Below are 15,620 nucleotides of genomic sequence, written 5' to 3'. Positions count from 1 at the left end.
TCTGGAAATCAGAGAGAAAATTACTATCGTTTCTAAATACAAGGAATGTGAAACTAACCTGATTCCATACAGACTCCGAACAGACTCATCTCCATCTTTTCCCAGTTGAATAGCTTGAATTTGTATTAACTTGCAAATAGTTTTTACTAAACCGTGCACATTCCTGTTGACAAAAAGAACTGAGTTACTGTCAAGTCTGCAGCTACATTAATTGAGTTGTACATAAGAGAAGGAAGAAAATTGACCCTTGGGACCTGGAGTTCTACTTGTGGACCTCTTAACTTATGCCCACACAGTTCTAGGCAAGTTGCACATTTATGTATCTTTGTTTTCCTTTTCACATAATGAAAAAAACAGCGAAGAGAATAATTAATGTATCAATCAAAACTTTTGATGGGTTGCTTCTACCATATATTACACGAATGGGAATACAAGGCAAACAGCACTTAAACTGTCAAACCTTTACCATACTTGTCACCACCTGCAGACTGACTCTTCTCAATAAGGTGCTATGGCACACCAGGGAACATCTACAGAGTCCCACAGTGGATTTCCCCACTACTAAATGCTTACTTTTATAGTTCAGATACAGGCAAAGTACTATATTCTCTCTTCTGTGCTGGAAAGCACTGACCCAGATCAAAAGTGATAGAATATGCTTGTATTTTCTCGCTCTCTTCCAGAATGGACCACTTATAAAATGACTGGCTGTTGTGACACCTTGCTCTCAAAATAGTGAAATCTGACAATACAAGAAGACATTGAGGCTTGACAGAACTCTGCTGCAAAGCAGTTAACAGAAAGATGTGCTGCAGAGTTCGAAATCCCCATACAGTCAACCTAAAACACAGAGGGAGATTTTGGGATGGATGTAGGGGGGGGAAACAGAGAACAATCTTTTAGATTCTTCACTGCCAGAAAAAGTCAGTTAAACGGGAATTTGCAAGAGTATTTCCCAGCTTCAATTGGATAACTGCAGCAAGGAAGAAAAAGACAAACCATAAAACACTCAGTAAGAAAATGGTCTTTCCTGTTCTGAAACTCCTGCATTGCTGGTCCTAATTCCCAAGCAGGAAGTGGGAAGAGAAGAGATTCTTTAGGCTTTGCACTCACCTCCTGAACACAAGCAACACAAAGGCATGTAATATTGCAAGGACATCCCCCACCTCCTATAGGCATGGATGCTCAGTAATAAAAACATTCTGAAAACATGCATATACACAGAAATCCTTCTGACAGTTTCTTTAAGATTACAATAATCTTTTCACAGGTTTTTCAGTAGATTGACTTGATTATTTATCCTTGTTCATTACTAACACAGGCAGAATTTTCCCATTGCCATCTACACAAAATGCTGGAAACCAATCTTAAAAACGTGAAAATACATGTCTATGTATCTCCATATGTAAATATATTTCCTATATATGCATAAACACACAAACATGCACACAAATATGATGTTCCACGCAGTTTAAACTCTTAGGGCATAAAAGGAAACACCGGGTCTTAAGAGCCAATTATAATAGTACATACAATGAGCAGGTATTGTGAACCAAAGAAGTTAACTCAGATAAACATGAAAGCTTCATCTCTACCAAAACGTCGTTTCTACTGTGCATAATTTGATACATCTGACAAAATATAATCCAGCAGGTGCACTTATCCCCTGCAAAATTCATTGTAACAGAAGGAAGAGAAACAAGAATACTACATGTGTAGCCTTTGCCAATAAAATATACACCTAACTCCATTCAGCACTGAAAGTGTTTGGTGGTTGCAAATGCCTTTCTGCTAGCTGCCACTGGCTGCTACTTTTTATTTTAGTGACACTGTGCACAGAGCACTGCAAAGGCACACAGAAAAAAATCTGGCAGGGCACGGGATGGTGGACTGCAGGCTACAATTCTATGTCTCGGTAAAAAAAAAGTATTAGCACTGAAGAGAGGCAATCTGAAATTGTCAGTTTAATGAGCTCCTGAGGCTACAGACATTTTAAACCACAGATTTCTGTGGTTAGGCAACATAAACCCTGCCTTGCAATCCATAGTGTATGCAGTTTGAATTGTAGCAGCCTGGGGGAAGAGGGGGTAGCAGTGGGAAAGAAGCCAAAAATACATGAAAGGTTACTGCGTAATTTGCCAGCACTTAGTATAGCAATCAGTCATGTGTTGGTTTCACACATGAAAAAAAAATTTTTTAAAGAATCAAAGAATAGTGTAGAAATGGGGCAGATCACAGTCCCTTCAGTATGTAACTCTGATTTTGTTCTTAAGCTTAATTTAATCTAAAATATCACATTTTACACTGTTTATTCTTTGAAGTACAAAGCTGTATTAACATTTTATAACCTTATAAACTGTTGATACTGTAACAAACCCTCAGCTGAACAAGAACTTCAAATGTCTTACTCTGCAAGCCACAGTTAATAAAACTTTCACTCCACCTTATGCCAAGGACTCAGTTTCTCATAGTCTTAGCACAGGTACTTTTACGTATTCGTTAACAATGCAGACTCCTCCCTTAACCCCAAAATGCCCCAAAATTTTGGCATTTGGAGGACAGTGGTTTGCAGAGATTACCTATATTATAAAAATATATTTACGAAACCTCTTCTAGGAAACTGTAATCATGTATTGCAAACCCAGCATAGAAACAGCATCAGCACAGCAAGACCCTAGCAGTAAACAAGCAAGTCACAAGGTTAGAAAAAAATTTTAAGCATTTCACTAGCTTACTCAAACCTAAGCTCACCTTTGGCTCAGACTGAATACGAGAGACCTTAGTGTAAAACTGATTATGTGAAGGAGAGAAGGGGTGAAGAACATGTCTTGAATAGCATAGTTCTTGCAACCTCTGTGTTGAGTCCACCAGCACAAAGTATCACAAACATAGCTCTAAATAGCCGGTTTGGCTAAAAACAACTCTACCCGTCCCCAGCAAGAGAATGTCACAGCTTGGTGCACAAATCCACTTAGCAGTCAAAAGGGACTGCTAATAAGGTTGGTAAATTTGAATGGAAATCTATTCCCAATCATCATGTGACTTCCTATTTCTAAATGTTATGCACAGTGCCTCTTTCCCTCACAACTGCATTTTCTCAATATGTTGGACAGGCAGTCTAGGTCAAAAGACCACTGCGAGATGTAAGCACACTATCTGCAGAATTGTGCAGGAGGAAGTAGCTTCAAAGTGAAGTAACTTCTTCCTCAGCAGACAAGGAAACAAACTGCAGCATTCCTACTCCCAACACACATTCTTATGGTGACTTTATTTGAGCAACCAGTTTTTTGATAGACTGATGAGGTTATTTCCCTCTGTGCTGGTTTTGGCTGCAATAGAGTTAATTTTCTTCACGGTGGCTGGTATGGGGCTATGATTTAGATTTGTGCTGAAGACAGGGTGGATAACACGGATGTTTACAGACAATAGAGATGTTTTTGTTACTGGTGAGAAGGGCTTACACACAGCCAAGGCCTTTTTTGCTTTTTGTACTGCCACACTGGGGAGGAAGTTGGGGGTGCTTGGCAAGTTGGCAGAAGACAGAGCAGGGACAGGTGACCCAAAATGACCAGAGGGATACTCCAGACCATGTAACATCATGCTCAGTATATAAAGTGGAGGGAAAGAGGGGGTGTTTGGATTGATGGCATTTGTCTTCCCAAGTCATCATTACACGTGATGGAGCCCTGCTCTCTTGAAAATGGCTGAAAACCTGCCTGCCCATGAGAAGCAGTGAATTAATTTCTTGTTTTGATTTGCTTGTGTGCACAGCTTTTTACTTTCCCTGTTAAAACTTTCCTTATTTCAACCCACAAGTTTTCTACCTTTTACCCCCTCCCTAACCCTACTGGTAGGGGAGTGAGCGAGCAGCTGCATGAGGCTTGGCTGCTGACTGAGGTTAAACCACGACATAATCCCCCATAATGGAAGTTTCTGCCATTTCTTTCCCCTTTCTATGACAGGGGCAACAAAACTAAGCAGTTCATTGACTTCTGAGGCTCCACAGTTCAAAGTTGAGAGCACTAGTCTGAACTACTAACAATTTCAGCTTACATCCACAGAATACTCTAAGAGTTCTTATGTCAGACCCACATTGTTACATAGCAAAGGTGAAAGCAACACCCTTCAGCAGAGTGGCAGGGCAGTAGCAGCCCTTAATGCCACAGTGTATCTGAAGATACTGACACAGAACTTCTCTTCCTCTGTACTTGTAAGAGAAAAGCAATAACTGATAACCAGCCAACAAAAATCAGGCAACCAAATACTACCTTGCTGAGGGAATTAGGTTGAGAGCTCCATGAAGAACGTAGTCAAGCTCGGCATGTTTCTCCACTACAAGTGCCACCAAGCCCTCACAGCAGGCTGTTCGCAAGGCAACATTCTCACTGCAGCACTTCTCCCAAAGCAGGTTCAGAGCAGGAGTCTGAAGGCAAAAGCATGGGACACAGGTAATGAGAAGGCTCACGCTGATTTATCTTCATTCATCTCAAACACACTTTTAAATAAAAACCAACTCAACAGCTTCTCCTGAAGCAAGAGGAAGCTGGGGTACAGATTCTATTCCTCAGAAAGGTTTTTGTGGGGACAGCTCCCATTTTCTTGCCCTCTGCTGTCTAGGTCCAAGGCAGAGTACAGCACTTACGGTCTCTGACAAAAAGGTAATGCAGATGAACTTTTCAGCTGTGCCTATGCAGAGAGAATCATGGAATGGTTTGTGTTGGAAGTGACCTTAAAGACCATATATCTGGGCCATAGGCAGGGATGCTACTCACTGTCAGGTTGCCCAGGTCCCCAGCCAACCTGACCTCGAACACATCCAGGCACATGGGGCATCCACAGGCAGGTTATCATCAATTTCCTGATTTAAAAAATACGGATGCAATTGGAGACAACTCAGAAACTGCCATGACAAGCTGTGTCTACAGCAACGTGTAGCACAGACAGGTAAAGACAGGTGTACAAAGGGCTATCCAAAGGTAAGTCATCTTTACGAAACACATGAAGCTCTATTTGCTAGTAAGCATGAAGATTTGGCAGTAATCATCAAAACTGCTGCTTGTTTCCATAGTAAATTAGTACTCACGGGTTAGTTTGCTGACTTTGTGACTTACAAATGGAGAACAAGGCAGGTTTTAAAACAACCAAACATGGCAAAATGCTCTTGAATATAAAGGAAGTCTGCAATGTCTAACCAGCACAATCTTCTGCTTCCTAGCATTTTAGAAGGCGTTGCTGTCTTTCAGCATTATACCTTCATATAAGAAGCATTAAAGGGAAAATATCAGCTTGTAGCTCAAAATAGAATGTGATTTGGGAACATGATTATGATCAGGACTCTGAAAGAGCTTCTGTTAGATAAACTACACACCTCCAATACTCCCTCACATCAAAACTTAGCACTTTCCATGTCTGGATTTGTCAGAGTGAAGTCCCCAGACTGTGTAATAAAAATCCACAGATCATCTTCTGTTCATTTCTGGGCATATCAGCTCTTGGGGAGAAAAAACAGGCGCAAATCCTAACTAACACCTTTCCCATTTGCTGCGACACTTGCAATTGCCAACATTTCATATATCTCTCTGTTAACAAGACATGCATTTAAGTGAGCTTGACTCATTTAAAATGAAAAGTATGCCTTTACATCCTGCTCTCTCCTAAAGAAAGACAAGCTCTAGTTAGCCAATATGAAATATAACACCAATGCAGGTATGTGAAATGCCATACCTTTTGAAATTTTTATAGCAATGTAAACAAATTTCCAACTCAAGAGACAATGTCTCATCCTTTGGTACTTCACTCTCAGTAATGTAACTAATTGAACTCTCCTAAACTGAACATAGCTAGATGTGGGTATTCTGCAGAATTAAGACTTCTGCCATTAAGTCTTCTAATGGAAGTAAAACTACTCTTCTGGTGCCAGAGTTTAACTGTTCCTACCTGCATGCCCAAATACATATTGATAACTACCTTATTTAAGTTCTAGAATTGTACTAAAATTACACCATGGAGAATGGGAAAACCTAGAAAAAGCACACAGAATTATCACGTAAGGATGAAAGAGAAGACAAAAGTGAAAAAATGACACAGACCTGGTCAGAAGCCTGTCTGATCTTCTTCGAAGAAACTTTTTCTTTCAGTATTGCAGCAATCAAATGGCCCACTGCCTAAAGAGAAAAAGAAATAAAAAACATACACAGATGCATGAAAAGAAATAAAATTAAAAGAAATTTGAAGAAACAAAAACCACATGCATGATTTTTAAATTCTCCATTAAGAAGTCTTTATAATGCTGTTGCATATGATCATTTTGTTATGATTTGAAATACAACCTTATGGGTATTGAAGCTGAAACATGCTTCAGGGTCAAAAATTTCCATAATGTTGACATACTCACTTTTACTGTTACGCTGAGGCACAAAAGAAACAAACTTCCATAGGGCTCCACATAGGTCCAAAGGCCTCTTTGTACAGGTACACAGATATTTAGGAATTGCAGATATTTTAATGCAACAGCTTCAATAAACATTTATAGCTCTACTGCTGCACAGATCCCCATGTCCTTAAAAGCACTAGTAATTACTAAATCCTGTACTATATGGGGAAGCAGAAGCAAGAGAGGAAACAGAACACAGCAAATGTAAGCAACCTGCCCAAATTTTTGCATCACAAGTTTTGCGTTAAGCACTTTGCATATCCCCTTATCACAACTCCTGCCAGAAATGTTTCATTTACTTTAAACAGGGAATTTGACATTAACATTATTTCTCATTAAGCTATTCCTTGGCAGAAATCACTAACAAGTTTTAAATAGTCAAAATCTTCAAGACAAAAGGCTTCCGTTCCCCAAAACAGCCCAGGTTTATTCTTTTGAGGCAAAGACTAAGCTCCTCATTCTATTTTAGTAGAAGCTGGATTTTGTCAAACTGCCTTTCAAAATCTAAATGTGAACTGAAATACACTCAAAGGCTTCAGGTTGTTTGAACCTGGGCTTTTGTTTCTGACTCATCTATAATGACTTCCTCTGTCTTGTGTCATAATTATTGATACTGTTACACAGAAAACCCATTCTGTGAAAGACAGAAAGACATGTTTTCATAGTAACAGCACAAAAATGTTTCAGACTATCAGTGTGCCCAGAGCAGCTACTGCATCTACACTTCCCTGGTAAAGACAGATCATTACTTTTGGAAAAAGTAAACTAGGCCAGCAAGGAATAAAAATTAGCATTTCATTTTTGTTAGTGTATAAAATGACAGGAACAGATTATTTTCAATGGTACCTGGCTCCTTCTGCTTTCAAGATTTATTTCCACTTCATTTAGGTACTAGTTGCTAACCTGTCGTAACAAACTGAAGTAAGAACTTACATTTCTTGGAAAGATGGCACTTTAAATATTCCTAGACTACAAGGACTATGCTTTTCACAAGTAAGGATATGTACTCTAACACATTTGACTTAAAAAGACAGGTTATTTGGAAATCTTACTCTTGAGGAAACAGAAGGAGAAAATGGGACCAAGTCAGACATTTATCTCTATTTTTCTGCAGCTATCCCATTGCAAGAGCAACAGTGCACTCCCCAGACAGGTCAGAGCTCTTTCAGTGAACTTACCAAGGGAAGCCTTTTGGTAAATTATCTTTTCTTTTTCCTCTTTACAAGGACCTTCAGAAGTTAATTCACACCTACATCCTTAAGACACTTCCATTACAAAGGAAAAGGGGCTTATCAACAGAAACCTGGCTTTTGCAGTGACCTAGCTATACAGAAAAGTCAAAATGCAGATTAGGTCCCTGGGTTTCTAGAACTTGATTAAGCAGTAAAACTTTATGACCTACAAATTTATGCTCAAGTTCCTCACTTTTCTGATCGTGCATAGATTACATGCCCTGCAGAGCAGATGTCTTGCTTGGTCCCAGAAAGAAAAGACATCCCTCATGAAGTTGAATCCTGACCTGATTAGAAGATTGCAGAATACTTTCCAGGGGTCACAGAATACAAGTGGAAACTATGAAAACAGCCAAAGGACAGGACAAAATCAGCCAAAGCACATCAATAGACCTTAATGATGTTCAGCTGTAGTGATAAGTCATGATACTTAAGCAATACAACAGTGTACCATGGGGACATTCTGCACTCAAGAAAAATGAACTGCTTCAAAGATGCTGAGTCCTACTCATCAAGGGTAGTAACGATATAAACTCATCTGCAGTGCAAGACACTGCTAGACCTTAGATGAACTTCAGGTTTCAGGGACATGGCTTTTTCTCCCAAATGCCAAGCTGATGACAAGAAGACTTCTGCATCTCTCTTTCAAACCTAATTACTGTTAAACCAAGGTGAACTGACTGAAATGAAGAGGCAAGAGAGGCATCAAGATGCACAGACTGCATTTCCATCAACTTATTTTACCAAACAAATGGGTACATATTTATTCCTAAATTCAAAACAGGATGAGGAAGAAAACAGGGAAATCCGCAATGAACTTACAGCCAAAGAGATAAATTTTTAATACTGAAATGAGAAATGGCCAAAGCAAAGAAGGTATATTTTTTAACCAGAGACTATTATTCCTATCACTCTTTCCTGCCCATTAAACATACTATGATAAACATTTTTTGTACATGAGAATTTCAGGTGAAAATGATGAGGAGCCAATGCATGGATCAGAAAAAAAAGGGGGCTGAGCTGAGCTGCACACAGTCATCCCTTGATGACAGACAAGACTGCAGTAGTTCATCAGTTCTCATCACAAAGGAAGAAACAGAGCAGTTCTATGGAGTATTGTGAAATATTTCAGCCCCACACACAGCATCTGGTAATTTCTGGCTTCTCTTGAGATCACAAGGTCACTAAAAAACACTTGGCCACACTCCAACCATCCAGTCATGGAAAGTTTCTGATTTTCCTGAAGAGACTTTATAGTGATGAGCAATTATGTCTTATGTTTCGATTACACAGAGAGGGTAATTAGAATTTGATTGCAATTTAAGAATACCCTGTTTCTCTGGTTTTCTGACTTTGGAAAAAAAAAAACAGATAGGCAGATAAGCAGCAGCTGTTGGAACAAACATTTCCACAGACAACATGATTTGTTTTGATGCTTTTAAAAAATCACCTGTGACTGAACAACTGCATTAGGAAATTCAAATCGCTTCTTGATGTCATCCAACATTTTGGCTCTGTCATATGACACTAAATTTCACTCTGCAAGAGAGATTGAAAAAATATACTTAGGACTAGGAAGGACAGCGTGTTATTTTCTACAACCCCCTCCCCCCAAGATTTATGTTGTATTTAACAACAGATGCAAGCATTAAAGCATTTTCTTCCCCCTCTGAAATCTACCATATCACCTTGTCTTTTGGGCTTGAACCCAAGAAATGGTGAATACTCATTGGTTCAGCACAAAGAATGGGTTACAGACATTTCTTAAAGCTGCAACAAATACACCATTCCATATGGCACAGCATATGTGTACTCTGAGAGCATGTATTCTTGAGAGCATTTTAAGTATATCTCATTGACTTGAAAATGAGACAGCTCAAGAGGTGTGTTCACAGTCTCTCAAACATGATTTAAAATGCAAAATTATCCACAAATTTTCCATTATTTCATGTAAAACCAGAAGTAAAACAAACAAAAGACTAACCTGTGAGATTGCAAATGGTAATTGTAGTTAGGCGCTGGAACACTTAAAGTGAAAACCTTCTCAGTAAGTTGGAATATGCACGTACTCACAAGCACACATAAACCTACATTAAAGAAAAATTAGAAGTCAGTTTGTTGCACACCAATGAAACTGAGGTCACAGGAAATACTCAAATATTTCAGTCTACTATAAACTCACCTCCAGTCATTTAGAATGGCTTCCTTAAAAAAACCAAAAAGCTAGTACTTGTTGAAAACCTAAGTGTGATCCTTTGCAATAAGCCCTGAGGAAATATATACATGCATAATACTCCAATTCCAAGATACACTACCAGCGTGATGCATTCAGAATCTTGCCACTGATTTTAAAAAGGATGGAATTCAAGCCTGGATACAAGTAAATGTAGCATGTGCCACAAAAAATACCATTTGCAGCAGGAAAACTCAAAATTAATAGTTACAATAAGAGATCAGTGAATACAAATTCCTTGCAGTTAAGCAGTGAGCTACTCCCAGATACTTGTGGATTACATGTCTGAAAGTGCAGAAGAAAAAAACCAACACTGATGCCAGTATGGGTTTGTATAGTTTTAGAACAGATGTAGTTGCATTTTGAGACAATAGGTGTCCATATAATAAATGAATGCACATTAAACTAGAGCTGATACCTTGCTTTAGAAAAAACCAAAAAAGACTGCTATAGCAAACAAATCCAGACATATGTAGATCTGTTGAGCATAGCTAATAACTCCAGTGGATCTAGATGTATCAACCTATTTATATATATAAATCCAAGCCCCCTAAGTTCTACCCAACAAGCAGCAAAATTAGGTAAGGGTCCTTCCCGGGCAGTGTTGACACAAACACACTGGAATTATATTCTATCTCTCATCAGGTAATTTTTTTACTCACATTAAAAGGAAAAACTACTGCACAGCAACATTACAAGCACAGAGCATACTTTCAATGTAAGCACAAATCAGCTATTCCAGACAGACTGGAAGTCCATTGTCCTTCCATCAGACACAAACCCCAAATTTCTATCAATCTAAACTAAACATCTAGGATAGTTACAATGCAACAGCTGTATCACTGCAATTCAATTAATTTAAATACTACCCGAACAGTTCCTCAGTCTTCAGCATTCACCCCTAGAAAAGGCAACTGTGTATGCATATGGAATGCCTGTAAAATTTACAGGATACATGGATAATCAAGGCTGGCAGAGACCTAAAGATGCTTTTCATCCAACCTCCAGTTCAAAGGAAGTTCAGACATGTGGTCAGAGCAGGTTGCTCAAGACTTTGGCCCAATGAGGCTTTGAAAACCTCTCAAGATCAGGGAAGGCACCACTTTACTGAGCTGTCCTGATTGACAAAAGCTTTCTCTCAATCAGCAGTGTTTAGCTCTATTTGCCATGAACTCCTGTGAAGCGCCTGGCTGTGCCTCCTTTCATCCCCCTACCACTGGTGCCAGGGCTGCTACTGGGTACCAGTGAAGCTGTCCCTCCTCCCAGCTGAGCCAGTCCTAGTAACCACAGCCTCTCTTCAAAGAGCAAGGGCCCAGCCCCATTATCTCAATGATCTCTGCTGAATTCAGTCTTTACGGTCAGTATCTCTCCCTACACAGGGATCCAAAACCGAACATGTCAATATGAGGTCCAAGGAGTGCTGAACGGAGGTGGACAAATCTCACTCTGTTAACAGAGGTCTCTCACACATCCCAGGGCAATGCCTGCCAGGCCCCATGGCCATCCCCACAGAACTGCTCCCCAGCCCATCCTGTAAGGGGTTAGCCAAGACAGGGCATTTGTCATTGCTAAAATTCCTGAGGTTCCCATCACCCTGTTCCTCTCCTCCATGCAGAGGGCAGCCCTGCCAGCAGGCACATATTCTACCTTTGACGCAGAAACAGGGTGGGAGACAGTTGAAAGCCTTGTTCAAGAGGAGGTAAATGACATCTACCCCTCCACTTGACTACAAATCCAATTATTATTTATTAAAGGCAATCAGGTGGGTGAGGCATAATTTTTCCTTGGTAAATCCATACCCATGTGTATTATTCCTAGTAAGAATCACCAAATCAGACAGTTTAAGAACAAAGATTTCCAGAGCTTATCCAGCCCAATCCTCTCATCAAAACTGGTCTGAATAGATCATCTTCCTCTCTACCAAACCCAGTGAAGTCCTGAAAACCCACAAGGATGGAAGTGGTGGAGTCACCATGCCTGGAAGAGTTCAAGAAATGACTGGATACGTCGCACTTCTGGCTATTGTTCAGCTGACATAGCATCAGGGAAATGCTTGATGTGATGATCTTGAAGGTCTTTTCCAGCCTCCACAATTCTATGATTGTGGGTCCCTTCCACCTCAGGACATTCTATGATACACCATCAACCACACACATAAAAAATCATCCACCCCAAAAGAACACCAAACACACACACACACAAGATAAAGAAAGAGAAGACAAGGTATTGGAAAGGGACCTTGGCTTGTTTAGTCAATGTAAGTGATAAGTACCTCTGTAGGCTTGAGCTTGACTTACTGCAAGGTGGCCACCAAGCTGCTCTATCACTGTCTCTCAAGTGGAAAAGCAGCAAAAATATGATTAAGGGCTCAGGACACAATGACAGGACGATCACTCATTGCTATGGGGAAAACTGACTCAAGTCAAGGAAATTTATTTTTACCAATGAAATCTGAGCAGAATAATAAGAAATAGGAAAAAAATCTAGAAATAAATTCCCCCCACCTTTGCCTTTATCCTGCGGTCAGCTTCACTCACTACCAACTTCTCTACCTCTTCCCCCCGAATGGAGTAGGGGGTCAGGAAATGAGGTCACAGTCACACTTTTCCCAGCTCCAGCACAGGATCCCAACCACAGTCTGCAATTCATGAAAAGCTCCAGCATGAGTCCCTTCTACAGGATGCAGTTCTTCAGGAACAGACTGCTCAAGTGTGCATTCTAAGTCTTTCCAGAAAACCTACTTCAGAATGGGCTCCTGTCTCCATGGAGCCACCGGTCCTTTCAGGAGCCTGCTCCAGCATGGGCTCCTCTCCATGGAGTCACAGCCTCCTTCGGGCATCCCACTGCTCTGGCATGGGGTTCTCCACTGGCTGCAGGTGGACACCTGCTTCACCATGGACTTCCATGGGCTGCAAGGCACACAAGCTACTGTACCATGGTCTCCACCACGGATTGCACAACAGTATCTGCTCCAGCATGCAGAGCATCTCCCTCCTTCCGCACCTTGGTGCCTCCAGGGCTGTTTCTCTCATATTGCACTTCTCTCCTTGGACTGCTGCTGTGCAGCAGTTTTTCACCTTCTTAAACTTGTTATCTCCGAGGTGCTGCCACCATCACTGACAGGCTTGGCCTTGCCCAGTGGCTGGTCCATTTGCAGCAGTGGCTCTGTCAGACATGAGGAAAGGTTCTGGCAGCTTCTCACAGAGGCCACCTCTGTAACCACTCCACTACCAAATCCTTGCCACACATCTAATAAAGCATCCTAATGCTAAGAGGGACAAGCACTGCTAATTCAAGTGAACCAGAGAGGTGCTGTCATGGCACTACACCTTCAGATCTGGTTCAGTTCTCCAAAAGAAACTCCGTCAAGGTAAATTAAGCTAAGTAACAGAAAATTATCGCAGGCAGCACTGAGACCACACTTCTCATATGTATTGCCACCGGCTCCTTTCTAAGGACTCCCGATTCAAACCGGTGTTCCTGCCAAGCCAGGAGTGAGAACACCTGCACAACCTCACCGCTTGCGTGCGACATACGCAAACCTATCAAAGCGACCAGCTTTAAATAAAAATGTCAAACAAACAACACCCCCTCACACAGGGCAGCAGCGACAGCTGCTTTTACTTCGCTGCCGTCCTGACGCCGCAGATCGCTCCCCCGCCCGCCCCGCCGCCCCCCGGGCCCCTCACCTCGGCCAGGCCGGGCTGGGCCGGGCGCGCCTCCCTCCCGCTGCGCCCGGAGCCGGCCGCGCACTGAGCGCATGCGCGGCACCCGGCGCAGGCGCGGCGGCGGCGGCGGGGCTGGAAGGGCCGCGGGAGGAGCCGAGCTCCCGGTAGCGCGGGGGAGAGTGGGCGGCCGGTATTGATGCCTCACAGGAAAGAACGCAAACCTTTATCGGCTTCAGCATTACCGCAGAGTGAGTGTCTTCAGCCTCCTAAATGCTTTGGCACGTAGTCGTCAGTATGGTGCAGGGACATCAGGAAGACCCTGGACGTGAAGAATAAATGATGCTCTGGTTGCTGCATGTTACCACATAATCACAGAACCAGCTAGGTTGGAAGACACTTCTAAGAACATCGACGGGCAGCTCTCTCAAAGGCAAAAGAAGAGTTTAAGCCCAGTTCTGATGTATTTTGGTAACTTCTGTGCTACCGACTGGTAACCACACATCTGAGACAGAGGTTATATTCTCAATTAAGATGGTTAGTTTAACACAAAACAGCACTTCTGTTCCCTAACATCAAAGCCACAGTCAACTTCTACGAGGCCTGTATAACATAAGAATGGCTCTCAGTGAAAATATCTAAAGAAAAATTCACAAATAATTGAAAGGAATTTGTTAGAAATTTATTAGATTATTCTCTGAGGTTAGGTTATTCTCCCTCAAGGTTATCTGTTGGTTTGAGCTGAAAGTAATGGAATGCTGACAAATAAAAACCAAAAATATATGTAGACAAGTCTGTCTAGTATTTTCACCAGTTTTTTCATTTAAAAAGATCAGGGATATATTGTCTTTAGTTTCACCAGCTAAAGCCGTCGGCAGTTTATGACGTTCAAGGAGCGTTGCCACTGCCGGCATTAAATTGGTGGAAAAACATGCACTTCCAAGAGCCACTAAAAGCCCAGAAGTGATTCACTGTATTCTCTTGAGCTGCCTACATGTGTACATACAAAGGGAAGATCAGTCAGATCCCAGAGAACATGTGGACTGCTTGCTTTATCTGTGGCGTTTCCGCAGCAGCTCTTTTCAAACAGCACATACAAGTATTTGTGATGTGGCTTTTGGCTCAGTACACTCTGGCCAACATGGGCTCCCATGTCTGCTTGCTGCTGAAATATCATAAAATGAGGTAAAAGGACCTGTAGGACCTTTCACAAGGATGTATTTCAGTCCATCTCCAGGTGACCATAGGTGATGACATGAATCCAAAGGCAGTGCTCAGTCTCCTCTGCCCATTCCGTGCTTTCTGCTTCATCTAAGGACATCTTGCTATTGACAGGCTGGTTTGTTACTGATGTTTTGTGGTTAGTAGTTAGCTATGAAGGGCCATCACTCCACCCCTGCAGAGCTTCCATGGACTTCAATACAAAGCCAGTGTGAGGGTAGAAATGAGAAAAAAATCCCTGATTTGTATCCTCACAGGCTATTGAGATGAATAAGAGTGGAAATTGCTTCACTCTCACCAGGGAGTACTCTGCAACTCACAAGACTAGGCTTGAAATGCCATTCTGAACTTTATCCTGTAGGAGCTCATAGATAAAAACTCCCTTTGTATTAGTGCAAGCAAGGCCCACAGCATTTTTTGACTGCCTGTACAGCACTTTTCCTTTTATAACTGCCAGGTCGCAGAGCTTGCCTGACAGGTGAAGTATATCTCAGTAGCATGCTATCCAAAGAAACTTCTCTAGCTGTGTGTTAGCTCCATGTTGTGCCCTAGACGTGGGACCCTTAGTTCTGAGAACAGTGCCAAGTCTGCTACTGCCCAAATGAGCATTAGCCAAAATGGCTTTCAGTTTAATGCAAACTGCAATGAGATCTTCTGAGATTAAAGGAGCATGTAGTAGTTTATTTTGGTGCTGACCATTCTGAGTGTGTTGATACTGTGAAGCATCTTGCTTTGACAAGCACCTCACCAGAGGTTTCATGCTTGGTATCAGAGTATCAGCAATATAACATCCATTCTCTGGGTCACTTGACTGTGGTGCGTAATGGCCAGCACTG

General features: G+C 41.6%; 1 protein-coding gene across 1 annotated transcript in view; it reads right to left on the bottom strand.

The window, feature by feature from the left end:
- Window positions 1-13,651, bottom strand: part of FOCAD (focadhesin) — a 97,448-nt gene extending 83,797 nt beyond the window's left edge. The window contains exons 1-6 of the mRNA XM_069000743.1: window positions 13,588-13,651; window positions 9,650-9,752; window positions 9,116-9,204; window positions 6,090-6,164; window positions 4,269-4,423; window positions 59-163 (exon numbers count right to left, since the gene is read on the bottom strand). Coding sequence (XP_068856844.1) covers window positions 59-163; window positions 4,269-4,423; window positions 6,090-6,164; window positions 9,116-9,172 — 392 coding nt within the window. The 5' untranslated portion in view covers window positions 9,173-9,204; window positions 9,650-9,752; window positions 13,588-13,651. The remainder of the gene's footprint in view (window positions 1-58; window positions 164-4,268; window positions 4,424-6,089; window positions 6,165-9,115; window positions 9,205-9,649; window positions 9,753-13,587) is intronic.
- Between the last annotated feature and the right edge of the window lie 1,969 nt (window positions 13,652-15,620).

The sequence above is a fragment of the Aphelocoma coerulescens genome (assembly GCF_041296385.1).
Source record: "Aphelocoma coerulescens isolate FSJ_1873_10779 chromosome Z unlocalized genomic scaffold, UR_Acoe_1.0 ChrZ, whole genome shotgun sequence".
NCBI classification, from domain to species: Eukaryota; Metazoa; Chordata; class Aves; order Passeriformes; family Corvidae; genus Aphelocoma; species Aphelocoma coerulescens.
Note: the sequence above shows the minus strand (reverse complement) of the source record. Positions and strands in the feature narration are given on the sequence as shown.